The sequence below is a fragment of the Corvus hawaiiensis genome, chromosome 3 (assembly GCF_020740725.1).
Source record: "Corvus hawaiiensis isolate bCorHaw1 chromosome 3, bCorHaw1.pri.cur, whole genome shotgun sequence".
Lineage (NCBI taxonomy): Eukaryota > Metazoa > Chordata > Aves > Passeriformes > Corvidae > Corvus > Corvus hawaiiensis.
In genome coordinates this window covers 1,466,644-1,491,294 of record NC_063215.1, presented here as the reverse complement: position 1 = coordinate 1,491,294, position 24,651 = coordinate 1,466,644, and the positions used below count along the sequence as shown (strand labels likewise).

General features: G+C 58.3%; 2 protein-coding genes across 2 annotated transcripts; both read left to right on the top strand.

Annotated features, from left to right (window-relative positions):
* Nucleotides 1–1,027: 1,027 nt before the first annotated feature.
* On the top strand, nt 1,028–14,729 carry DRC1 (dynein regulatory complex subunit 1). Its single transcript, XM_048299009.1, is given in 19 exon segments — nt 1,028–1,271; nt 3,238–3,331; nt 4,226–4,338; nt 5,658–5,685; nt 5,687–5,842; nt 6,679–6,816; nt 7,046–7,069; nt 7,071–7,133; nt 9,253–9,375; nt 10,541–10,680; nt 10,769–10,903; nt 10,987–11,218; nt 11,477–11,647; nt 11,767–11,856; nt 12,795–12,881; nt 13,121–13,318; nt 14,242–14,363; nt 14,445–14,555; nt 14,683–14,729. Coding segments are annotated over 19 exon segments (2,253 nt in total). The 5' UTR covers nt 1,028–1,050; the 3' UTR covers nt 14,690–14,729.
* Nucleotides 14,730–14,969: 240 nt separating this feature from the next.
* Nucleotides 14,970–23,841, top strand: TRIM35 (tripartite motif containing 35). Its single transcript, XM_048299008.1, is given in 8 exon segments — nt 14,970–16,167; nt 18,707–19,145; nt 19,869–19,964; nt 20,866–21,096; nt 21,219–21,241; nt 21,588–21,709; nt 23,161–23,394; nt 23,397–23,841. Coding segments are annotated over 8 exon segments (1,725 nt in total). The 5' UTR covers nt 14,970–15,910; the 3' UTR covers nt 23,720–23,841.
* The last annotated feature ends 810 nt before the right edge of the window (nt 23,842–24,651 follow it).

Below are 24,651 nucleotides of genomic sequence, written 5' to 3'. Positions count from 1 at the left end.
CAGCCTCCTCCGATTTCCATGGAAACTGCGGATACAAATTCCATGGCAACCCCATGGCAACGGCACCGGCGTTGCCGCCGTTCCCACATCCCGGAGGCGGGAGAGGCCCGGGAATGCTGCGCCTGGAGAGCTCTTTCCCCTGCGCCTCATGGAATCCATGGAATTCCCAGGAATCCTGGAGCTCGGTGTGGAGGAGAAAGGATCGTCCTGGAGCCTGAGGAGGCTGGAAAAGCTCATCCCAGGGATGGGCAGCGGGATCCCCGTCCTGGGACCTTCCAAGGTCCAGCCACAGCTTCTCTGGGAATTCCAGCCCAGCCGGGAATTCCTTCCCAAGATCCCAGCCCGAGCTCCCCTTTCCCAGGGAAATCCCTCCATTCCCGCCTCTCCCAGCCTGCCATTGGATCCAGCCCCAGCCCGACTCCTCTGCGGGAAGGAATTCCGGCCTCCAGGCCCTTCCCTGGGAATCTCGGCACTCCAGGAAGGCTCTCCCTTCCCTTTCCCATCCCCGACTTCCAGAAAAACCCCTGGCCATGGATTCGGAGCCTCCTGCATCCCACAATCCCGGAATGCTTTGGCTGGGATCCACGCAGCTTCAATCCCATCCCATTCCAAGGGCAGGGACACTTCCCACGATCCCAGGCTGCTCCAGCCTTTCCTTGGACACTTCCAGGGATCCAGGGGCAGCCACAGCTTCGCTGGGAATTCCATCCCAGTGTTTTCCCTCACTCCAACCCCATCTCCAGCTCCCAGTAGCTGGATCCCAGCGCGGAGAAGCAGGAGGAGCTCTCCCGGCCCCGTTTTTCCCGGTGCTTCCCACGGAATCGCGCTGGGATCGGGAAAAGGGGGGGGAGGGGCCATGATGCTCCCGGCGTTGCCAAGCAACGGGAAGCGGGACTGCGCATGCGCAGCAGCGCCCCCGACGATGAGTGGGCGTTGCCAGGCAACGGGAGGACGCCGCATGCGCAGTGGGCGACGCGCATCGGCCGTTGCCGGGGCAACGGGAGGTGCGCATGCGCAGTAAGGGGCGCGCACCTGCGCTCAGGTGTCCCCATGGAGAACGGGGCGGCCCCGGGCCCGAACCCGGAGCTTGCGGAGCTCGACCCCGACCCCAAACTCGATCCCGAGCCCGATCCCGAGCCCGAGCCCGAGCCCGAGCCCGAGCCCGATCCCGATCCTGATGCCGGTGCCGGTGCCGATCCCGATCCCGGCGCGGAGTGGGAGCGCCAGCAGCGAATCGCCGCCCGCCGCAGCCGCATCGAGGCCCGGCGCCGGTGAGGAACGGCGGGGCCGGGCCCCCATTCCCGGCAGGATCCTCCCGCTTTTCCAGAGGAATCCCCCTGCTCACACGCGCGGAAGTGGCGCTGGGGGGTCCCCACCCCAAATAGGGACAGGGCCGGAGCTCAAAACGCGACCCCAACCCCGACCCCAAACCCGACCCCAGGGCTCAGGATCTGAGCCGGGGCTCAGAAGCCTCCCCGGGGCTTGGGATCCGTCCCAAATCCGTCCCCAGGGCTCAGAGCAATCCCAAATCCAACCCCAGGGCCCAGAACTCGGCTCCATATCTATCCCCGGGGCTCAGGGTCCATCCCAAACCAAATCCCAGGGCTCCAAACCTAATCCCAAACCCAATCCATGGGCTCAGGATCTGATCCCAAACCCAATCCCAGGCTCAGGATCCTTCCCAAACCCAATCCTAGGCTCAGGATCCATCCCAAACCCAATCCCAGGGCTCCAAACCCATCCCAAACCAAATTCCAGGGCTCAGGATCTGATGCCAAATGCAATTCCAGGGCTCCAAACCCAATCCCACGGCTCCAAACCCAATCCCAAACCAAATTCCAGGGCTCAGGATCCTTCCCAAACCAATCCCAGGCTCAGGATCCATCCCAAACCCAATCCCAGGGCTCCAAACCCATCCCAAACCAAATTCCAGTGCTCAGAATCTGATCCCAAATGCAATTCCAGGGCTCAGGATCCGTCCCAAACCCAATCCCAGGCTCAGGATCCATCCCAAACCCAATCCCAGTGCTCAGGATCCATCCCAAACCCAATCCCAGTGCTCAGGATCCATCCCAAACCCAATCCCAAGGCTCCAAACCCAATCCCAAACCCAATCCCAGCGCTCAGGATCCAACCCAAACCAAATCCCAGTGCTTAGGATCCATCCCAAACCCAATCCCAAACCCAATCCCAGCGCTCAGGATCCATCCCAAACCAAATCCCAGCGCTCCAAGCCCAATCCCAAACCCAATCCCAGTTCTCAGGACCATTCCCAGTTCCCGGAACATTCCAGCAGTGGGAGCTGGGAGGGGACAGGGAGCCAGGACTGTCCCCAAAGCGGCCCTGGGCCAAGGCCCACCCTGGATCCCAAACATTCCCAATTCCCTGCCGGCCGCAGGAGCTCAGGGATCACCCCGGGCAGAGATTCCCAATTCCAGGGATCTCCACTCTCAATCCCAGCAGATCCCGAAGTTAAGGACGTTCCTGTCCTGCCTCCGGCACTGGGACAATCCCATTCCCAAGGCACTTCCCCGTTGGACAAATCCAGCCCCATCCCATCCCGGATCCAACCTGGGATGCACCTGCCTCGGGACACCTTTTCCCAAAGGATTTTCCATGGGATTGGACTGGATCCCAGGGATTCCCGGTCTCCCCAGGCGGGATGGGATCCCACTGGGAAGCAGCAGGAGCCTGTCCCGTGCTGGGGTTGGCTTGGGATCCCACTTTTCTCTGTCTTTATGGAAAACTGGGATGGGAACCACCATTTCCCGCCAGCCTGATGCACAGCCAGGTGGATCCTATTCCCAATCCATGGAATCTCATTTGTCACGTTCCCATCCCGCCAGGTTCCTTCTTCCCATTCCCAAATCCTTTCCCGATCCCAAGAAACCACCTGGGATTGATCCCACTGGAATATGCCGAGCAGGAAGGATCCCACCAGGATCATCCCAGTCCAGCTCCTGCCCCTCCCATCCCAAAATTCCCACCCTGTGTCCCTTCCCTCTTCCTGAGGGGCTGATCCCGCATTCCTGGCAGCATTCCCAGCTCCAGAGGGGCAATCCTGGATCCCGTTTTCCCTCGGGAATGCTGTTCCCTGTTTCCTGCTTCCCATGGGAACCTCCTGAGGGGGGAGGGAGATCCCGGTGGGCCATGCTAGGATCAGATCCAGGCCGTTCCCAAGCTTTGGGAAGAGTTTGGGGTGGAAAATATTCCAGGTTTTCCCTGTTTTCCACCCAGGGAAGCCCTTGGAGAGGAGGTGGAGCAGGAAGAGGAGGAGGAGGAGGAGGAAGAGGAGAGAAAGAGCCTGAAGCTGATCGAGGACACCGGGAAGGTGAGGAAGGGTTGGGAATCTCTTGGATCCATCCTTGTTCCCTGTTTTCCTCCTTGGTGTCCCCTTGATGGGGCAAAAATATGGGAGAGAAACTCCCCAGGACAGGATTTGGGATCTGATGGGAATCTGCTCTTGGATCCCTCCTTATCCCTTGTTTTCCTCCTTTATGGACCAAAAACTGGGAGAAAAACTCCCCAAGACTGGGATTTGGGGCTGGATCCTTGGGATCCAGTGGGAATCTCCTCTTGGATCCACCCTTATCCCTTGTTTTGATCCTTGGTGTCCCCTTGATGGGGCAAAAAACCAGGAGAGGAACTCCTCAGGACCGGAATTTGGGATCTGATGGGAATCTCCTCTTGGATCCCTCCTTATCCCTCATTTTCCTCCTTGGTGTCCCATTTATGGACCAAAAACTGGGAGAGAAACTCCCAAGATTGGGATTGGGGCTGGATCCTTGGGATCCAGTGGGAATCTCCTCTTGGATCCCTCCTTATTCCCTGTGTTCCTCCTTTATGGACCAAAAACTGGGAGAGAAACTCCCCAAGACTGGGATTTGGGGCTGGATCCTTGGGATCCAGTGGGAATCTCCTCTTGGATCCACCCTTATCCCTTGTTTTGATCCTTGGTGTCCCCTTGATGGGGCAAAAACCCAGGAGAGGAACTCCTCAGGACCGGAATTTGGGATCTGATGGGAATCTCCTCTTGGATCCCTCCTTATCCCTCATTTTCCTCCTTGGTGTCCCATTCATGGACCAAAAACTGGGAGAAAAACTCCCAAGATTGGGATTTGGGGCTGGATCCTTGGGATTTGATTCCCACACAACACATGGCTGGGAAGGATCTGGGATTGGTGCATTCCAAGCCCAAATTCCAAGGGTGTCCCTTCCCTGGCAGGTCCTGGCCAAGCTGCTTTTCCATGGGACGCAGCTGGTGACAGATGTCCGGGTGGGAGCCGACCTGCGGGAATCGCGGAGGCGGGAAAAGGAGGGCGAGGACAAGCTCCGGAGGTGAGGGGGAAGGAGCCAGGGATTCGGGAATGCCGCCGGATTCCGATGGAAAATTTAGGCCAATAAAGAGCTCCCAAATCCCACCTGGCCCAGGTGGTTTTAGGGAGTTTTCCAGAGCTTTCCAGGAGAGCTGGGATTTGGATAAGGGTTGGAGGGGCAGGAGGCAGGGAATGGCTTCCCAGTGGGAAAGGGGAGCTCGGGCTGGGATGTTGGGAAGGAATTCCCGGCTGGGCTGGAATTCCCAGGGAATGGCCGGATCCCTGGCAGTGTCCAAGGAAAGGCTGGAGCAGCCTGGGATCATCGGGGGAGGTGCCGGCCTTGGAATGGGATGGGATTGAAGCTGTGTGGATCCCAGCCAAAGCATTCCGGGATTGTGGGATGCAGGAGGCTCCGAATCCATGGCCAGGGGTTTTTCTGGAAGTCGGGGACGGGAAAGGGAAGGGAGAGCCTTCCTGGAGTGCCGAGATTCCCAGGGAAGGGCCTGGAGGCCGGAATTCCTTCCCGCAGAGGAGTCGGGCTGGGGCTGGATCCAATGGCAGGCTGGGAGAGGCGGGGAATGGAGGGATTTCCCTGGGAAAGGGAGCTCGGGCTGGGATCTTGGGAAGGAATTCCCGGCTGCGCTGGAATTCCCAGAGAATCCCTGGCTGCCCCGGGATCCCTCGGAGTATCCAAGGAAAAGTTGGAGCAGCCTGGGATACAGGAAAGTGTTGGGATTGGAATGGGATGGAAGGTCCATGAATCCCACCCAAGCATTCTGAAATTCCTCCTTGGAATTCCCCAGCACATTCCTGGAAACACCCTGCCCATCCTGCTGTGACAGTAGAATTTTTCCTGCTGGGATTTTCCAAAGCCTTTCCAGCCTCTGGCATTCCCTGATTCTCCCCAGGAGCTTTCCTGGCTGGTTCAATCCTGCTTTTCCATCAGCCCCCATTCCCAGGATTTGGGATATCAGCCAGGAAACACCAAATCCATGCTCCCCGCTGCCTCTGGACCCATAGGAACCATTGCTCCATGGGAATTCCCAGTGGGAATTTCATTAAGGAACCAGCTGCTGGGAATTCCAGGAACTGGGAATTTGGGGGTGGCTCCACCAGGGACTTCCCAGGAAGCTGCTGCTGCTCCAGGGATTGGGCACATGGGGACATGGAAGTGCTGGGAATTGTTGGATTCCAGGGCCTTCTCCGAGCTTAATTCCATCTGGGGATTCCATGATGGGAGGGGAATGGGAAGGGATTTAGGGAAGGGATTTAGGGAAGGGCCTCCAGGTCTGGAGCAATTCCAGCCCTATCCCAGCTCCCTGATTCCCTGGCTTCCCGCAGGTTGGAAAAGCTGGAGGCGGAAGCCAAGCGCCGGCACGGAAAAATTGGAGGAGATCAACTCCAAGTGGGCCTTGGCCAAGGATATGAAGATCCCGCAGGAATTGTGGGAGCTGCTGGAGCAGCAGCAGGATCAGTGCGAGCTGCTCCTGCTGGAAAAGAACCGGCTCATCCAAGAGCTCCGGCAGGTATACGGGAATACTCGGAGAATATTCGGGAATCCAGGCTGGGAGAGGCGGGGGAATGTCCAGCTGGAGAAGGGAAGGATCCAGGGAATCCTCGGAGCCGCTTCCTGAGCCTAAAGGGGCTCCAGGAGAGCTGGGATTTGGGAAAGGGCTGGAGGGGCAGGAGGCAGGGAATGGCTTCCCAGTGGGAAAGGGGAGCTTGGGGTGGGATGTTGGGAAGGAATTCCCGGCTGGGCTGGAATTCCCAGGGAATGGCCGGATCCCTGGCAGTGCCCAAGGAAAGGCTGGAGCAGCCTGGGATCATCGGGGGAGGTGCCAGCCTTGGAATGGGATGGGATTGAAGCTGCGGGGATCCCAGCCAAAGCATTCCGGGATTGTGGGATGCAGGAGGCTCCGAATCCCATGGCCAGGGCTTTTTCTGGAAGTCGGGGATGGGAAAGGGAAGGGAGAGCCTTCCTGGAGTGCCGAGATTCCCAGGGAAGGGCCTGGAGGCCGGAATTCCTTCCCGCAGAGGAGTCGGGATGGGGCTGGATCCAATGGCAGGCTGGGAGAGGCGGGAATGGAGGGATTTCCCTGGGAAAGGGGAGCTCGGGCTGGGATCTTGGGAAGGAATTCCCGGCTGCGCTGGAATTCCCAGGGAATCCCATGATCCCTGGCAGTGCCCAAGGAAAGGCTGGAGCAACCTGGGATAGTAGAAAATGTTGGGAATGGGATGGGATGATCCTTAAGGTCCCTTCCCATCCCAAAGCATTCCATGATAATTCCGTGTCCTGCCCTTTCCGTGAGGATTCCCGCTCAATTCCCGCCGATTCCAGCCTCCCCTTCCCATGTTTTTCCAGGAGCTGAAAGCCAAGGATGAGCAGTACGAGCAGGCCCTGAAGGAGCAGTCGGGCGAGATCCATGTGCTCCTGGAAAGGATGGAAGAACAGACCCGGAATATGCTCAAAACCTACCGGCACCACCTCCGGCAGATCGAGGTACCCAATTCCCAGGAAAACCGGGAAATGCAGGAAAACCGCTTTGCTTCTCCGTATCTTTTGGAAAAAAACCTCGGATTTGAGTCGCTGGGGTGAAATCCGGGTGGACGAGCCCGGAATCCAGAGCTCCGAGGGGCTGGGAATGACTTTGGGAGCGACCTGGAAGCGTCGCCGCCCGGCTGTTCCCATTCCCTGTGATCCCAGTATGGCATTTCCATCTTTTCCGCAGAAAACTTTTGAGGAGGAGAGGCGGGGAAATGCTGGATAACAACCGGAAAAGGTGGAATGAGGCCATCCAGGCCCACAACGAGCAAGAGGTGAATCCCGTGGGAGCTTTGGGATCATGGGAATCACTGAGAGCGGAAAAGCCCTCTGGGATCTCCAAGTCCAACCATTCCCAGCACCAAAGGCCAAGGGCCAAATCCCCACGGATTTCAATCCATCCGGGAATGGCGACTCCAGGCCTGGCCTGGGCAGCTCTGCCAGGGCTGGAAAACCCTTTCCAGGTGGGAATTATTCCCAATATCCAATTAAAATTCCCCTGGCACAGCTTGAGGCCGTTCCTCCCCGCTCATCCTGTGGGAGCAGAGCCTGGTCCCAGTTGGCTCCAACCTTTCCGGGAATTCCAGAGAGGGAAGAATCCCTCTGGATCCTCCTTTTCTCCAGGCTGAGCCCATTTCTGAGCTCCCTCAGCCACTCCTGGTGCTCCAACCCCATTCCAATCCATTCCCTTCCCTGGACACGCTCCAGCCCCTCAGTGTCCAGCTTGGAATGCCGGGATCAGCTCTGCCCTGGGAGAAACCATGAAGGAGCTGGATTTTCTGGGATTGTGGTGGGAACAGGCTGGGCTCAGGATGGATGAGGTTTGGATGGGGTTGGATGAGGCTGGATGAGGATGGATGGGGTTGGATGGGGTTGGATGAGGTTGGATGGGGTTGGATGGGGTTGGATGGGGTTGGATGAGGTTGGATGAGGTTGGATGAGGTTGGATGGGGTTGGATGGGGTTGGATGGGGTTGGATGGGGTTGGATGGGGTTGGATGGGGTTGGATGGGGTTGGATGAGGTTGGATGGGATTGGATGAGGTTGGATGGGGTTGGATGGGGTTGGATGAGGTTGGATGAGGTTGGATGAGGTTGGATGGGGTTTGGATGAGGTTGGATGGGGTTGGATGAGGTTGGATGGGGTTGGATGGGGTTGGATGGGGTTGGATGGGGTTGGATGGGGTTGGATGGGGTTTGGATGAGGTTGGATGGGGTTGGATGGGATTGGATGAGGTTGGATGAGGTTGGATGAGGTTGGATGGGATTGGATGAAGTTGGATGGGGTTGGATGAGGTTGGATGGGGTTGGATGGGGGTTGGATGAGGTTGGATGGGATTGGATGAAGTTGGATGGGGTTGGATGGGTTTGGATGGGGTTGGATGAGGTTGGATGGGATTTAATGAAGTTGGATGAGGTTGGATGAGGTTGGATGGGGTTGGATGGGGTTGGATGGGGCTGGATGAGGTTGGATGGGGTTGGATGAGGTTGGATGGGGTTGGATGAGGTTGGATGGGGTTGGATGAGGTTGGATGGGGTTGGATGAGGTTGGATGGGGTTGGATGAGGTTGGATGGGGCTGGATGAGGTTGGATGGGGTTGGATGGGGTTGCATGAGGTTGGATGGGGTTGCATGAGGTTGGATGGGGTTGGATGAGATTGGATGAAGTTGGATGGGGTTGGATGAGGATGGATGAGGTTGGATGAGGTTGGATGGGGTTGGATGGGGTTGGATGAGGTTGGATGAGGTTGGATGGGGTTGGATGGGGTTGGATGGGGTTGGATGGGGATGGATGGGGATGGATGGGGATGGATGGGGTTGGATGGGGATGGATGGGGATGGATGGGGTTGGATGGGGTTGGATGGGGTTGGATGGGGTTGGATGAGGTTGCATGAGGATGGATGAGGTTGCATGAGGTTGGATGGGGTTGGATGAGGTTGCATGAGGTTGGATGGGGTTGGATGAGATTGGATGAAGTTGGATGGGGTTGGATGGGGTTGGATGAGGATGGATGAGGTTGGATGAGGTTGGATGGGGTTGGATGAGGTTGGATGAGGTTGGATGAGGTTGGATGGGGTTGGATGGGGTTGGATGGGGTTGGATGGGGTTGGATGGGGATGGATGGGGATGGATGGGGTTGGATGGGGTTGGATGGGGCTGGATGGGGTTGGATGAGGTTGCATGAGGTTGGATGGGGTTGGATGAGGTTGCATGAGGTTGGATGGGGTTGGATGGGATTGGATGAGGTTGGATGAGGTTGGATGAGGATGGATGGGGTTGGATGGGATTGGATGGGGTTGGATGGGGTTGGATGGGGTTGGATGGGGTTGGATGGGGTTGGATGGGGATGGATGGGGATGGATGGGGATGGATGGGGTTCTCCTTGTTCCTGCAGCTGGAATTCCTGCGGGAGCAGATGGGGAAGGCGGCACAGTTCGAGCAGCAGCTGAATGAGCTGCAGGATGAGAGCATGGAGAGCTACGACAGCATGAAATTCCAGCTGGAAATGGATGTGCAGGTACCGGGAAAGGCCCCAGATCATGGAATCACCGCCAGAAATCATGGAATGGTTCGATGGGAAGGGACCCTAAATCCCATCCCATTCCAACCCTCACACTTTCCCTGATCCAACCTTTCCTTGGACACTCCCAGGGATCCAGGGATTCTCTAGGAATTCCAGCCCAGACCCTCCCCACCCTCCCAGCTGGGAATTCCTTCCCAAGATCCCACCCCAAGCTCCCCTTTCCCACTGGGAAGCCATTCCCTGCCTCCTGCTCCTCCAGCCCTTTCCCGAATCCCAGCTCTCCTGGAGCCCCTTTAGGCTCGGGAAGCGGCTCCAAGGATTCCCTGGATCCTTCCCTTCTCCAGCCGGACATTCCCAGCTCTCCCAGCCTGGCTCTAGCCTCGGAGCAGCTCCGTGGCATTCCCTGGACTGGCTCCAACAGCTCCACACCCTCAATTCCCGATAACCTGGAAGTGTGGGATGCTTCCAAGTGCCTCGGAGCTGTTTTGGGATGGAGACAACTCCATGCTGGAGCTCAGCATTCCCAGGGAATGATGTGGGGCCATTGGAAAGATGGAAAATGTTGGAGAAACAACCTTGAGCTGTGGCTGGGAGAGGCTCCGGAGATAATTTTCCCTCTCCGTATTCCATGGCCTTATCCTGCTTTTGGAGCAGCCTTGGGAACAGGGAAAATAGTGGAGAAATCCCTCAGGTTGTTCCAGGGAAAATTTTCCATGGGATATTAGGAATATTTCCTTTCCCAAATAGGTGTAAAATATCCCGACATGAATCCCAACAAATGCGGAATTCCATAAGGAGGAGGAGCAGGAATTCTCTGACCACGCACGTGGGAGGGAAAAAAACTTGGAAGGGGAAAAATTGAAGCTGGAGCTGGGATTTAGGGTGGGAATTCCAAGCTGGGAGGGCCTGGAAGTGGGAAGGACTTCCCTGTTCAGGTTGTTTAGGATTTGCCTTTGGATTGCTGCTTGAGGTGGGATTTTGGGAATTAACTCTTGGATTGTGGCTTTTCTCCTTCCTCTGGAAAGGGAAGAACTGTTGGCCCTGCTGGGATTTAATTCCAGATTTTTTCCCTGGGGGATCCAAACCCTTCTGGGAGCTTCCCTGGGTTTTCCCTAAACTCCAGGCTTGTCTTTGTGATTGTTTTCCCATGGAATTCCAGTACCTGGAGAAGAAACTCCAGCAGATGAAGGGAATTTACCACCTGAACCAGGTGAAGCTGGAATACAACCTGGAAGTGCTCCGGCAGCTGGATGTGGAAAATTCCACGCTCCGATCCCTGCAGAAGAGGAAAATCAACCGGTAAAACCCATCCCGGGAATCTCCTCCCATTCCAAAGCTTTTCCCACATCCGGGCATTCCCGAATCCAGGCTCTTTGTCCCTTCCCAGATTCCAGTCGACCCTCAGCCTCCTGAGGGTCAAAATGGCCAAGCAGGAAAAGAAATTCCAAGAGGAAAAGCAGAGCCTGGAATCCGAACTGGAGCGGGTGACGGGGCAATTCCAGGAGACGCAGAGCCGGATGAGGTGGGAAGTGCTTGGAATTCTGCCCTGTGGAGCCTCCAGAACAGCGGAGGGGGATCTGATCCCTTTGGGATCCTTTTCCACAGGCACCTGGCGCGCAGCAGGGCCGAGAAATTCCGGCAGGTTTGGATCGTGAACGAGGAAGAGGCCAAAGGGCTGATCCGGGAAGCGCTGGATGCCGATCGGATCATCCACGTCCAGCAGCTGGGAATGCCGTGGGAAGAGCCTCACTTCTGGTTCATGGATAACGTGGGGGACCCCTGGGAGGCTGCCAGGAAAAGAAGGATGCGATGCAGGTGGCTGCGCAACTGCTGGAAGGTGGGATCCATAAATTCCTTGGAATCTTCCTCCAGGAAAGGCCTCTGTGTCCCTCCCATCCTTGGGATTTCCAGGTGGGATCTTCCAGGAGTCGCCGGCCCTGAGCTGGCTCACTCCAAGGAATATTCCCACTGGGTTTTTCCCAGTTTTCCCAGTTCCAAGAACCAGCTCTCGATCCCAGGAGCTTTGTTTTCCAGGGATGTCCCCAGGGAGCAAATTCCAAAGGTTTTTGATCCCACTTTTCTTTGTGGTTTTCAGGGATCCGCTCTGGAAAACGGGAGGAGGAAGGAGGAGGAGGAAGAAGAAAGGAGTGGGAAGTGGAGAAGGAGGAAGGAAAACCAGGAAAAGGTCGAGGAAAGAGCCACATCCTGGCCAAACATCCCCAGGAAAACCCTCCGGAAAATCCTGGAGCTCCTGAGCGAGGAGTCGGTGAGCGGTGCTGGAGCTCGGGATCCTGGAGCTGCCCCAATCCAGATTTTTCTGGATCCCTTTGGGATCCCAGGGATGCTCACGGTGGCTCTGCTCCCCCTTCCCGGCTTTTTTCCCAGGGATTCCTGGTGGAAAACAAACTCCTGAAGCCCCTGCGGGAGGTGGTGGGAGGCGGGAACACCGTCCGGAAAATCCGATCCATCTTCGAGGTGAGTTGGGATTGGATCTCCATGGATTGGGCTTCCCACCTGGAATGCGCAGCACCAGGATGTGCAGCTGGGAATGTCCAGCTGGAGACAAGGATCCAGGGAATCCAATCTGGGATAAAGGCTGGAGGGGTAGGAGGCAGGGAATGGCTTCCCAGTGGGAAAGGGGAGCTCGGGCTGGGATGTTGGGAAGGAATTCCCGGCTGGGCTGGAATTCCCAGGGAATGCCCGGATCCCTGGCAGTGCCCAAGGAAAGGCTGGAGCAGCCTGGGATCATCGGGGGAGGTGCCGGCCTTGGAATGGGATGGGATTGAAGCTGCGTGGATCCCAGCCAAAGCATTCCGGGATTGTGGGATCCAGGAGGCTCCGAATCCATGGCCAGGGCTTTTTCTGGAAGTCGGGGATGGGAAAGGGAAGGGAGAGCCTTCCTGGAGTGCCGAGATTCTCAGGGAAGGGCCTGGAGGCCGGAATTCCTTCCCGCAGAGGAGTCGGGCTGGGGCTGGATCCAATGGCAGGCTGGGAGAGGCGGGAATGGAGGGATTTCCCTGGGAAAGGGGAGCTCGGGCTGGGATCTTGGGAAGGGATTCCCGGCTGGGCTGGAATTCCCAGGGAATCCCCGGCTGCCCCTGGATCCCTGGGATTGGCCAAGGTTTGGGATCATGGAAGGTGTCCCTGCCCATGGATTGGGATGGGATTTAAGGTCCTTTCCCACCCAAAGCATTCCATGATTCCCAGATTCCCAGATTCCCAGCTCCAGCCCACCCCAATGATTTAAACTCCTCCAGGACTCCTCCAGCCCGTTCCCAGACTTTCCCATCCACGGATATTCCCGGCTATCCCACATCAACCGCTTCCCACCAGCAATTCCTTCTGCTCCCGGAAAATTCCCTTCCCTTCCCTCCCCATCCCAAGGACCACTGACAGAATTCCTGCTTTTCCAGACCCTCCGGATCGAAGACGAGGATGAGCTGCGCCAGCTCCTGGATTTTTTCCTGGCCTACGAATTTGGGGAAGAGATCGACAGCGAGGTGGGATCATCGGGGAGAGCCCAGCAGATCCAAGGATCCCAGGGAAGGGATCCCAAGAATTCCAGGAAAGAGGATTGGTGTGTTCATCCCAAAACTCTTCCCAGTGGCCTGTGCCAGGGATGAGGGTTTATCGGGATTTTGCCTGGGATCCCGAAATTTCCCGAGGGTAAAGGCTCCCAGCGGAAGGTGATCCTTAGGGAGGTGATGGAAAATTCCGTAGCCGCCTTTTCTTCCTCCAGGACATCCCAGGAGGAGAAGATCCCGCGGATCTGGCTGGGGACCGAGGGATTGGCGGATCCCGTTTCCGGAGGGATGAGCTCCAATCCGCCGGGAGCTCCATTTCCGACGCATCCATCGAAGTGGACGATGTCCTGAAGATCCTGAAGGAATTCCTGCGGGATTTTGACAAGCTCAGGTGGGAATAGGGACAGAGCGGGGCTGGTGGCACCAGGATGGGGCCAAACTGGGATACAGGGAATGTTCTGGGACTTGCTGGATTTTCCTGGCTGGAGAAAGAACTTCCCAACCTTCCCTGCTCCACCACAAAAGGATCAGGAGATTCCCAAGGCTGGGAATAACCACGCAGGAGATGATCCAGGACCTGGGAAGGGAGGAAAAACCGGGGTTTGTTCTCCATCCCAAGGATTTGTTCTCCATCCCAAGGATTTTTCCTCCATCCCAAGGATTTCTTCTCCATCTCAAAGATTTGTTCTCTATCCAAGGATTTTTCCTCCATCCCAAGGATTTCTTCTCCATCCCAAGGATTTTTCCTCCATTCCAAAGATTTGTTCTCCATCCCAAGGGTTTAATCTTTATCCTAAAGATTTGTTCTCCATCCCAAGGATTTGTTCTCTATTCCCAAGGATTTGTTCTCCATCCCAAGGATTTGTTCTCCATCCCAAGGATTTGTTCTCCATCCCAAAGATTTGTTCTCCATCCCAAGGATTTGTTCTCCATCCCAAGGGTTTAATCTTTATCCCAAAGATTTGTTCTCCATCCCAGGGATTTGTTTTCCATCCCACAGTTTTTCCTCCATCCCAAGGATTTGTTCTCCATCCCAAGGATTTGTTCTCCATCCCAAGGATTTGTTCTCCATCCCAAGGGTTTGTTCTCATTCCCAAGGATTTCTTCTCCATCCCAAAGATTTTTCCTCCATCCCAAAGATTTGTTCTCCATCCCAAGGACTTTTCCTCCATCCCAAAGATTTCTTCTCCATCCCAAGGATTTCTTCTCCATCCCAAGGATTTCTTCTCCATTCCTGGCAATTTTTCTCCATCCCTGGGAATTTTTCTCCCTCCCAAGGTTTTTCCCTCCATCCCAAAGCTTTGTTTTCCATCCCCAGGGATGATGGACCCCCAAGGAGATTCTGGACATCCGGGATAACTCCAAGGACGGGGAATACTGGGAAGCCCTGACCCACATCATTCCCGAGCGGACACTCAAACTTTGGGATGCGCTCGGAGCCGCACTCTTGGAATATCAGTGAGTGCCTGGGAGGGGGGGACAGGGAAGGGTGGGGACAATCCCGGGGGTTTTCCATGTGATCCCATTGTCTCTTCCCAGTAAAGTGCTGACCCGGAGAGCCGAGCTCCTTTCCGAGGCCACCATCCTGCAGAAGCAGAACTCAGAGCTGGGAATTCTGCTGGAGGATTATCTGGAATCCACACCTGGCCGGTGAGCTCGGCATCCCTTCCCTGGGGATACTCCCAACACGGATCCCACCGGGATGGATCTAAACCTGGGAATCGCCAGTGCCCCGGGGCGTGGATTTCCCTGGATCTGAGCCAGGAATTCCTGGCAGGGATTAATAAACCATTCCAGGGATTAATAAACCATTCCCCAAACCTGGATCTGCGTGCGGCCCATGAGGAGCAGCTCGGGAATGGGAGCACATCCAGGTGTCCCCATGATCCAGGGAATTCCCGGAACTGTGGGAAGTGCCCCAAACCCATGGGATCCGTGGCATGGAATCATCAAATTCCAGAATGGAAGCTTAAATCCCATCCCATTCCAACCCCAATACCTTCCACCATCCCAGGTTGCTCCAACCTTTCCTTGGACACTCCCAGGGATGGAGCAGCCACAGGAATTCTCTGGGAATTCCAGCCCAGCCCGTCCCCACCCTCCCAGCCGGGAATTCCTTCCCAATATCCCACTCACCCCTGACAACTCCAAGTGTCTGTGGGTCACAAGAACCCCATGGAATGCCCAAGGCTGGAATTCTGCCTGGTGGGAAAGGACCTGGGAATAATTCCTGCCTGGAAAGCTTTTCCAACCCTGACACAGCTGCCCGGGGCAGGGTTGGAGTCCCCATTCCTGGTGGGATTTCAAATCCCTATGGATTTGGGGGGGACATGGATCCAGGGTGGCCTTGGCTGTGCCGGGAATGCTTGGACTCGCTGATTCCAGAGGCTTTCCACCCAAAATAATTCCATGACCCCACTCCCGGCGTTCCCTTTTGCTTCCCCCGCACCTTTTCCCCCTCTGGATCTTCCCACCCCGATCACCTTTCCCTGCCCTACACCTGTCCCTAATTCCCACCATTCCAGGTCGGGATTGCCCCAAAGCAGCTCCAGAGGCCGAGATTTTTCCCGGAGGGATTTTTCCCATCCCTGCCAACCTCCACCCCCCGTTCCCACCAGTTATATCTCATTCCCAGCGCTGATTCCCGGTCGGTTTTATCTTTAACCTTGACTCCCAGCCTTTGGAAAACACGACTCCAGCGGTTTCTCATTCCACAGGAAAAAAAACCCACCTTTTTTCCCCTGTTGTTTGGCTTTCCTTGGATAATTTTGGGATTTCTCCTGGTTCCCATGGCAGGGGGGGTTTTGAGGCTCCCGGGGAAGGATCATGAACAAACTGGGAATGTTGGAGCGGGCGGAAAATAGGGAAGGGGGGAAAAGCAGGAACGGGAACAACGCCAGGTGGACGCTGCCCCTGGAAAATCCCGGGGAGGGGGAGGGATCATCGGGAACCCCAGTCCCGAAGGAAAGAACCGAGCAGCTTCCAGAGGGGAGGGAGAACTGGATATGGGGATCCCTGGGATCCCGAAATTCCCGCTGGGACAAACAGGGGGGGAGGTCACGGCCCCGGGAGCGCTGAACCCGCGGGGGCCGAGCCAGGACCGGGAACCTCCCCCTGGAGCTCCATCCCAGCCCTCCCATCCCGCCCCACCCTCCGGGAGCACCGGGAACACCGGGATGCCGCAGGAGGCCGAGCGGAGCCCCCCGCGCCGCCTGCACCGGAGGAGGGAGCGCTGCAAACGGTGCCAGGTCCGCTCCGCCAGGTGAGACCCCCCCCCTTTGTCACCCCCCGGCACCGGGGACACGGCCCGGGGCAACCCCGGAACCGGCACCGGCACCGGGAAGGGCCGGCAGCCACCGAGACGCCACGTGGAGCGGTCCTGGGGTGGGGGAAAGGGGATGTTCGGGGGTGGGGAACCGGGACCGGGCACCGGGAGTGGGGGACAGAGCTGGTCTGGAGGGGTGGGGAACCGGGACTGGACACCGGGAGTGGGGGGACAGAGCTGGTCTGGGGTGGGAAACCGGGACTGGACACCGGAGTGGGGGACAGAGCTGGTCTGGGGGTGGGAAACCGGGACTGGACACCGGGAGTGGGGACAGAGCTGGTCTGGGGGTGGGGAACCGGGACTGGACACCGGAGTGGGGGACAGAGCTGGTCTGGAGGGGTGGGGAACCGGGACTGGACACCGGGAGTGGGGAACAGAGCTGGTCTGGGGGTGGGAAACCGGGACTGGACACCGGAGTGGGGGGACAGAGCTGGTCTGGGGGTGGGGAACCGGGACTGGACACCGGGAGAGGGGGACAGAGCTGGTCTGGGGGTGGGGAACCGGGACTGGACACCGGGAGTGGGGGGACAGAGCTGGTCTGGGGGTGGGGAACCGGGACTGGACACCGGAGTGGGGGACAGAGCTGGTCTGGAGGGGTGGGGAACCGGGACTGGACACCGGGAGTGGGGAACAGAGCTGGTCTGGGGGTGGGAAACCGGGACTGGACACCGGAGTGGGGGGACAGAGCTGGTCTGGGGGTGGGGAACCGGGACTGGACACCGGGAGAGGGGGACAGAGCTGGTCTGGGGGTGGGGAACCGGGACTGGACACCGGGAGTGGGGGGACAGAGCTGGTCTGGGGGTGGGGAACCGGGACTGGACACCGGGAGAGGGGGACAGAGCTGGTCTGGGGGTGGGGAACCGGGACTGGACACCGGGAGAGGGGGACAGAGCTGGTCTGGGGGGATGGGGGACCGGGACTGGACACCGGGAGTGGGGGAACAGAGCTGGTCTGGGGGTGGGAAACCGGGACTGGACACCGGAGTGGGGGGACAGAGCTGGTCTGGGGTGGGGAACCGGGACTGGACACCGGGAGAGGGGGACAGAGCTGGTCTGGGGGTGGGAAACCGGGACTGGACACCGGAGTGGGGGACAGAGCTGGTCTGGAGGGGTGGGGAACCGGGACTGGACACCGGGAGTGGGGGAACAGAGCTGGTCTGGGGGTGGGAAACCGGGACTGGACACCGGAGTGGGGGGACAGAGCTGGTCTGGGGGTGGGGAACCGGGACTGGACACCGGGAGAGGGGGACAGAGCTGGTCTGGGGGTGGGGAACCGGACTGGACACCGGGAGAGGGGGACAGAGCTGGTCTGGGGGGATGGGGGACCGGGACTGGACACCGGGAGTGGGGGACAGAGCTGGTCTGGGGGATGGGGGACCGGGACTGGACACCGGGAGTGGGGGGACAGAGCTGGTCTGGGGGTGGAAACCGGGACTGGACACCGGGAGTGGGGGGACAGAGCTGTCTGGAGGGGTGGGGAACCGGGACTGGACACCGGGAGTGGGGGGACAGAGCTGGTCTGGAGGGGTGGGGAACCGGGACCGGACACCGGGAGTGGGGGACAGAGCTGGTCTGGGGGGATGGGGGACCGGGACTGGACACCGGGAGTGGGGGGACAGAGCTGGTCTGGGGGTGGGAAACCGGGACTGGACACCGGGAGTGGGGGGACAGAGCTGGTCTGGAGGGGTGGGGAACCGGGACCGGACACCGGAGCAGCCCCAGGAGAAGAGGAGGAAGTCCGGGAGTGGGGGGACCGGGCACCGGAGTGACCCCGGGGTTGGGGGGTCCCGGGAAAGAAAGGGCTCCTGGCACAGGAGCAGCCGCGGGATTGGAGGTCTGGACACCCGGGACTCCCCCGGGTTGGGGGACACCGGGCCGGGCACCGCGGCGGCCCCGAATTTGGGGAACCGGGGCTGCCCCGAGGTGCGGGCACCGGGGGAGAACGCCGGGGTGAGGGTCCAGGTTCGGGTCCCGGGGCAGAGGGTCCAGCTCCGGTCACCGGGCTACTCCGGGAGAGAGAATGGGGGCCCCATCCGGGCACCGGAGCAACCCCGGAGGTGGGGACCGGGACAGGGCCACGAGGGTCCGGAACCGGGCACCGGGACTGCCCCGGGAGAGAGCGGGGGGGCCGATCCGGGCACCAGAGCAGCCCCGAATTTGGGGGAGCGGAGCAGCCCCGAGGCCGGGGCTCCAGAAAGCGGAGCAGCTCCGAATTTGGGGAACAGAGACCGGGACATGGCGGGGTCCAGAACCGGCTACCGGGGCTCCCCCGGGAGGATCCGGGCTGAGGGTCTCGGTGCCGCTTCTGTCGCCGTCCCCGAGGCCCGGAGCCCCCCCGGCAGCGGCCCCGGGGCGGTGTCACCGGGCGGGAGGGAGCCGCGGGTGAGTCACCGGCAGGAAACCGAGCGGTTGCATCAGCAGCGGGGCTGCTCGTCCGGTCGGGGCAGCTGGAAAATCCCGCTCCATCCCTGCCGCAGCATGGAAAAAGGAGCCGATCCCTGCTCCAGCAGCTCGGGAGCCGCATCCTCGGCGCCCAGCCTGAAGGAAGAATTGTTGTGTCCCATCTGCTACGACCCTTTCCGGGAAGCCGTGACCCTTTCGTGCGGCCACAACTTCTGCAAGGGCTGCGTCAGCCGATCCTGGGAAAACCGGCGCCACGCGTGTCCCGTGTGCAAGGAAAATTCCTCGCTGGAAGATCTCCGCGTCAACCACACCCTCAACAACCTGGTGGAGATGATCCTGAAGGAAGAGGGGCAGCAGAAAAGACGCGGCGCCGCCCTCTGCCCGATCCATCACGAGGATCCCAAGTTGTTTTGCCTGGAAGACAAGGAGCTGGCGTGTTTCGCCTGCCAGAATTCCAAGCAGCACGAAGGGCACAAGATGAGGCCGGTGCAGGAAGCGGCGGCGGATTTTAGGGTGAGAAAGGGGGGGCGGATGGACGGCAGGGAGACGCATCCCAAAAGCTGGATTCGTGTCCCGAATTTGCCAGGGCGGGATTTAGGATGAGGCAGCCACGCTTCCCTGCGGGAATGTGGCGGCTGCTGGGTGCTGTCCTGCCTTTTAATTATCCGGTGGTTTAATTATCCACCCCGGATCCTGCGGGGAAAGCGGAGACGGATGATGCTTCCCGGTGGTTTCTCCTTGATCCCAGTTTGGATCCGGCCGCGCTGGTTATTCCAGCGGCGCCGCGGGGTTGGAGCGGCGTTGGGATTTGGGAGTTGCACAATTCCCGCAGAAAGGAGGGACGGGGATAGGGAGGCAGCCACGGACAGGAGGAGGAGGAGATGGGATGCAGCCAGGAGCTGGAATGTCGCCAGGACACGCTGGAAAACAGCCGGCGCAGCCCTGACTCATCCCGCTGGGATGAGCCGCGTTTCAAACGCGGCGGGAAAACTTGGCCGGGGTTCCCGGGAATGGGAATGGGGCTGCCCACGGCACCGGAATAGGCGGGGATGGGACTTCCCTAAAAACCAGGGAGGAGGATTCCCTGTGGAGCGGAGCTCCTCTTCCTCCCAGCTCCACCGATCCCGGCTGGCGGAGGGGAAAGGTGGGATCGAGCAAAGATCCGGCCCCGGGGGTCTTTATCCATACGGGAAATCCCGGGAATGGGAGAGTCCTGAGGGCGTCTCCTCCCCGCAGGCCAAGCTGGCGAACATGGAATCTTCCCTGCGGGATAAGGCCAAGGATTTCGGGACCGTGCGCCGCTCCTACGAATCCATCTCCCGGCACAATGAGGTGCGTGTTCCCCTCCCGGAGCTGGGGTTGATCCCGATCCCGATCCCGATCCTGATCCCGATCCCGCACGTGCACGGCGGTGGAGCACTGATCCCATCCCGGGAGAGGAGAGCGGTGGGAATTTGGGAAGGGCAGCGTGATCCCAGTGAATTCCTGAGTGCTGGAGCTGCTCAGAGAGCTCCAGAAAGGGGAGTCCAGGGAATTTGGGTGCTCCAGAAGTGGGATTGATCCCGGTCCTGATCCCAATCCCGATCCCAATCCTGCACATGCAGCTGAGGGGGAGCACTGATCCCATCCCGGGAGAGGAGAGCGGTGGGGATTTGGGAAGTGAGGATGGGAATTTGGGAAGGGCAGCGTGATCCCAGTCAATTCCTGAGCGCTGGAGCTGCTCGGAGAACTCTGGGAAGGAGGAATCCAGGGAATTTGGGTGCTCCAGAGGTGGGATCTCGATCCTGATTGGGAATGCAGCTGTGGTGGAGCACTGATCCCATCCCGGGAGAGGAGAGCGGTGGGGATTTGGGAAGCTAGGATGGGAATTTGGGAAGGGCAGTATGATCCCAGCAGTATGATCCCAGTGATCCCAGTGAATTCCTGAGCACTGGAGCTGCTCGGAGAACTCTGGGAAGAAGGAGTCCAGGGAATTTGGTCACTCCACAGCTGGGATTGATCCCGATCCAATCCTGCACATGGATCTGAGGTGGAGCACTGATCCCATCCCAGGAAAGGAGAGTGGTGGGGATTTGGGAAGCAGGGACAGGAATTTGGGAAGGGCAGCATGATCCAAGCGAACCCAGAGAATTCCTGAGCGCCGGAGCTGCTCCAAAGGGGACCCCAGGGAATTCGGGTGCTCCAGAAGGAGGCGCCGACATTCCCAGCTGGAGCGAGGTGCTGCCATTCCCAGGTGGAGTCGGTGCGGCTGGAGCAGCAGGTGAAGTGGGAATTCGAGAAGCTGCACAAGTTCCTGTGGGATGAGGAGCAGGCGGTGCTGGCGCAGCTCCGGGAGGAGGTGCGGCGGAAGCAGGATCTGATCCAGGGAAAGATGGAGCAGCTGATGGAGGAGAGCAAGGCCCTGCTCAGGGAGGCCGCGCAGCTCCAGGCGGATCTCAAGGAAGACGACTACACGTTCCTGATGGTAATTCCCACCGGGATCCCACCCCGTGCCCGCATCCCGTCTCCCCCGAGCGATCCGCTGGCTGTCGGAATTCCGGTGGCAAGCGGGATCTGATCCCCGGTGTCTCCTCTTTTCTTTTCCAGACCCACAAGAACCGCAAGAGGAGGTAGGTCCTGATCTTGCCACATCCATGGGAATCTGGGAATGGCTGAGCCCTTCCTGGGGGCTGGATGGGGTCTCCTGCCTGGATGGAGCGAGGTCCCTGCTCCAAGAAAATTCCAGTGTCCCCTCCGAGTTTGGGAGATGCTGGATGTCCCCTGGGTGCTCCAGGCAGGATGGGGGACACCAAGTGGAATTTCAGGGTTTGGGGGAAACATTAAATCCCAGGTTTTGTGGGAATTGAGGGAGAACAAGCTTGGGAGATGCCGGGTGCTGTTGGGAAGCTCCTGCTGAACCACGGGATGTTGGGAGCCCCATCCTGATCCTTTCTCCATGGTCGATCCCTGCCCTAGGATCGCCTGCACGGCCGAGGAGCCGGAGGCTGTTCCCTCGGGAATGCTCCTGGACGTGGCCAAGTACCTGGGATCGCTCCAGTACAACGTGTGGAAGAAGATGCTGGACACCATCACCGTGGGTGAGAAGCCGGGAACATCCGGAGCAGGGCTTTTCCAGGGGTGGAAAGATGGGAAAGGTGGAGATGCATTTCTCCCGAACGGGTGGTTGTGGGGGGTCTGGAAAGATGGGAAGCATGGAGCTGGGATGGGCCTGGAATGGGGACTGGAGAGCTCAAAGGTGATTTCACTCCAAAAGGGAAACCTTGGAATGTGCGTTTCCCCCGTGGTGATGTGGGTTAGGGATAAATCCATGGATAGGGATGGATGGATCCATGGATGGATCAATCAATGCATGGATGGATGGATGGATCCATCCATGGAGATGTGGAGGGAGGGATGGGTCCATGGAGGGAGGGATGGATGGATGGATCCATGAATGGATCCATGGAGGGAGGGATGGATGGATGAATACATGGATCCATGGATGGATTCACAAATGGATCCATGGATGGAGGGAGGGATCCATGAATAGATCCATGGAGGAATGGATGGAGAGGAGGGATGGATGGATCCGTGGATGGATCCATGGAGGGATGGATGGATCCATGGATGGATGGATGGATGGATCCATCCATGGAGAGATGGAGGGAGGGATGGATGGATGGATCCATGAATGGATCCATGGAGGGAGGGATGGATGGAGTGATCCATGGATGAATACATGGATCCATGAATGGATCCACAAATGGATCCATGGATGGAGGGAGGGATCCATGGATGGATGGATCCATGAATAGATCCATGGAAGAATGGATGGAGGGGAGGGATGGATCCATGGATCCATGGATGGAGGGAGGGATCCATGGATGGATGGATGGATGGAGAGGAGGGATGGATGGATGGATGGATGATGGATGGATGGATGGATCCATGGATAGATGGAAGTACAGATGGGTCCATGGATAGATGGATGGATCCATGGATGGATGGATGGTCCATGGATGGATGGATGGATGAATGGATCATGGATGGAGGGATCCATGGATGGATGGATGGATGAGAGGATGGATCGATGATGGATGGATGGATGGATGGATGGATGGATCATGGATAGATGGAAGATGGATGGATGATGGATGGATGGATGGATGGATCCATGGATAGATGGAAGTACGGATGGGTCCATGATGATGGATCATGATAGATGATGTCCATGATGATGGATGAATACATGGATCCATGGATGGAGGGAGGGATCCATGGATGGATGGATGGATGGAGAGGAGGGATGGATGGATGGATGGATGGATGGATGGATCCATGGATAGATGGAAGTACGGATGGGTCCATGGATGGATGGATGGATCCATGAACAGATCCATGGAGGAATGGATGGAGGGGAGGGATGGATGGATCCATAGATAGATCCATGAATGAATACACGCATCCCTGGTGGATCCAAGGAGGGGTCCATGGAAGGGATGGATGCCGAGCTGCGAATTTCCAGTAAAACATTCCCGTTCCCGGCCAGTCCCCTTCAGCCTGGATCCCAACTCAGCCGCGGGCTGGCTCTCGGTGTCCGATGACCTCTCCAGCGTCTCCAACCGCGGCTACAAACTCTCCGTGGAAAACCCGGAGCGCTTCACCTCCGCCCCCTGCATCCTGGGATCCCGCGGCTTCTCCGAAGGCTTCCACACGTGGGAAGTGGACCTGGGCGGGCTGACCAACTGGAGGGTGGGCGTGTCCCGGCCCCACAGAGGCTCCCACTGGACTTTCACCACGATTCCCGCTCCGGATTCTGGTACATCTACCACCTTCCCGGGAAAGACGAGTGCCGGGCGTCCAACGCCGTGCGCTCGGAAGCGGCGCCGGGAAACCTCCAGCGGATCCGGGTGGAGCTGGACTGCACCGAGGGGGAATTGTCCTTCTACGACGCCGACCTCCGGAGCCACATCTACACATTCCATGAGAAATTTGGCGGGGTCGTCTTCCCGTATTTCTACGTGGGAGGGCCCCAGGGGGGTGCCACGGCAAAGACGCTCAGGATTTGTCCGCTCCGGGTCCGTGTCCATGAGGATATCCCGGTCTAAGGGTCTCCTACCTCCTGGTGGGGTTCTCCAGGTGCTTTTCCAGGAAAAAAAACCCCAGGGATAAGAAGAACATTTGTTTGTAGCGCCTCGGTTTTATCGTTAATAAATGTTAATAAACTCTTCCCGTGTGGTTCTGTTCCCAAATCCCAAATTTTCCCTGCCCCTCTCCATCATGGATCCGGGCTGGGAAGGCTTTGGGAACAAGGAGTTTCCCTGTCAGGGGATATAAATAAGGAATTAAACCATTTAGGGGCTTTTCCTGGAGTTTTCAGGGATCCAGGAATCCCTGCTGTGGACGGCGATCCTTATCCCGGCTCTTGGAATGGGAAAACCCCACAGGATTTGGCTGGACAAAGGGTTCATCCCCTCCACATGGAAAACCATCGATGGGAACATCCCTGGGAGCATCCCACCTCCTCCACCCTTTTTCCCAGGGCTTTATCCCTCCGAGGGGCTTTTCCCTGAATTCCCAGCTCCGGGAATCCGGTGTCATTGGTGTTGAGAAGTGGAGGAAGTTTGGAGTTTTTATCCGGAGTTAATCCCATCCAAATGGCTTTTTCCTGAATCCGGGTGAGTCCTTGGGATTTCCGATGATTCCATGGGGAAAGGGAAGGGGCTGGCTGGCCCATCCTGCCCTTTTCCTGCCTTTTCCCTGCTTTCCTCCTGCCCGGATTCCAACAGGAGCAGGTGGTTTCCATGGTTTCCCACCATTTGCTCGGGAAGATCCTTAGGAACAAGAGCCGGAGGAGGGAAAACAAAAGGGAGACGCTGGAGCTGGAGGCGAGCGGGGGCCACCCCAGGATCCTCCCACGGCGTATCCCTGGAGACGGAAAAGGACGGAAAAGCAGCGGGAGCATCCCAACTCTCTCCCACCATCCCATCTCCATCCTCACTCCCTCCATCCCTTTTCCGTCCTTCCTCCTTCCATCCCA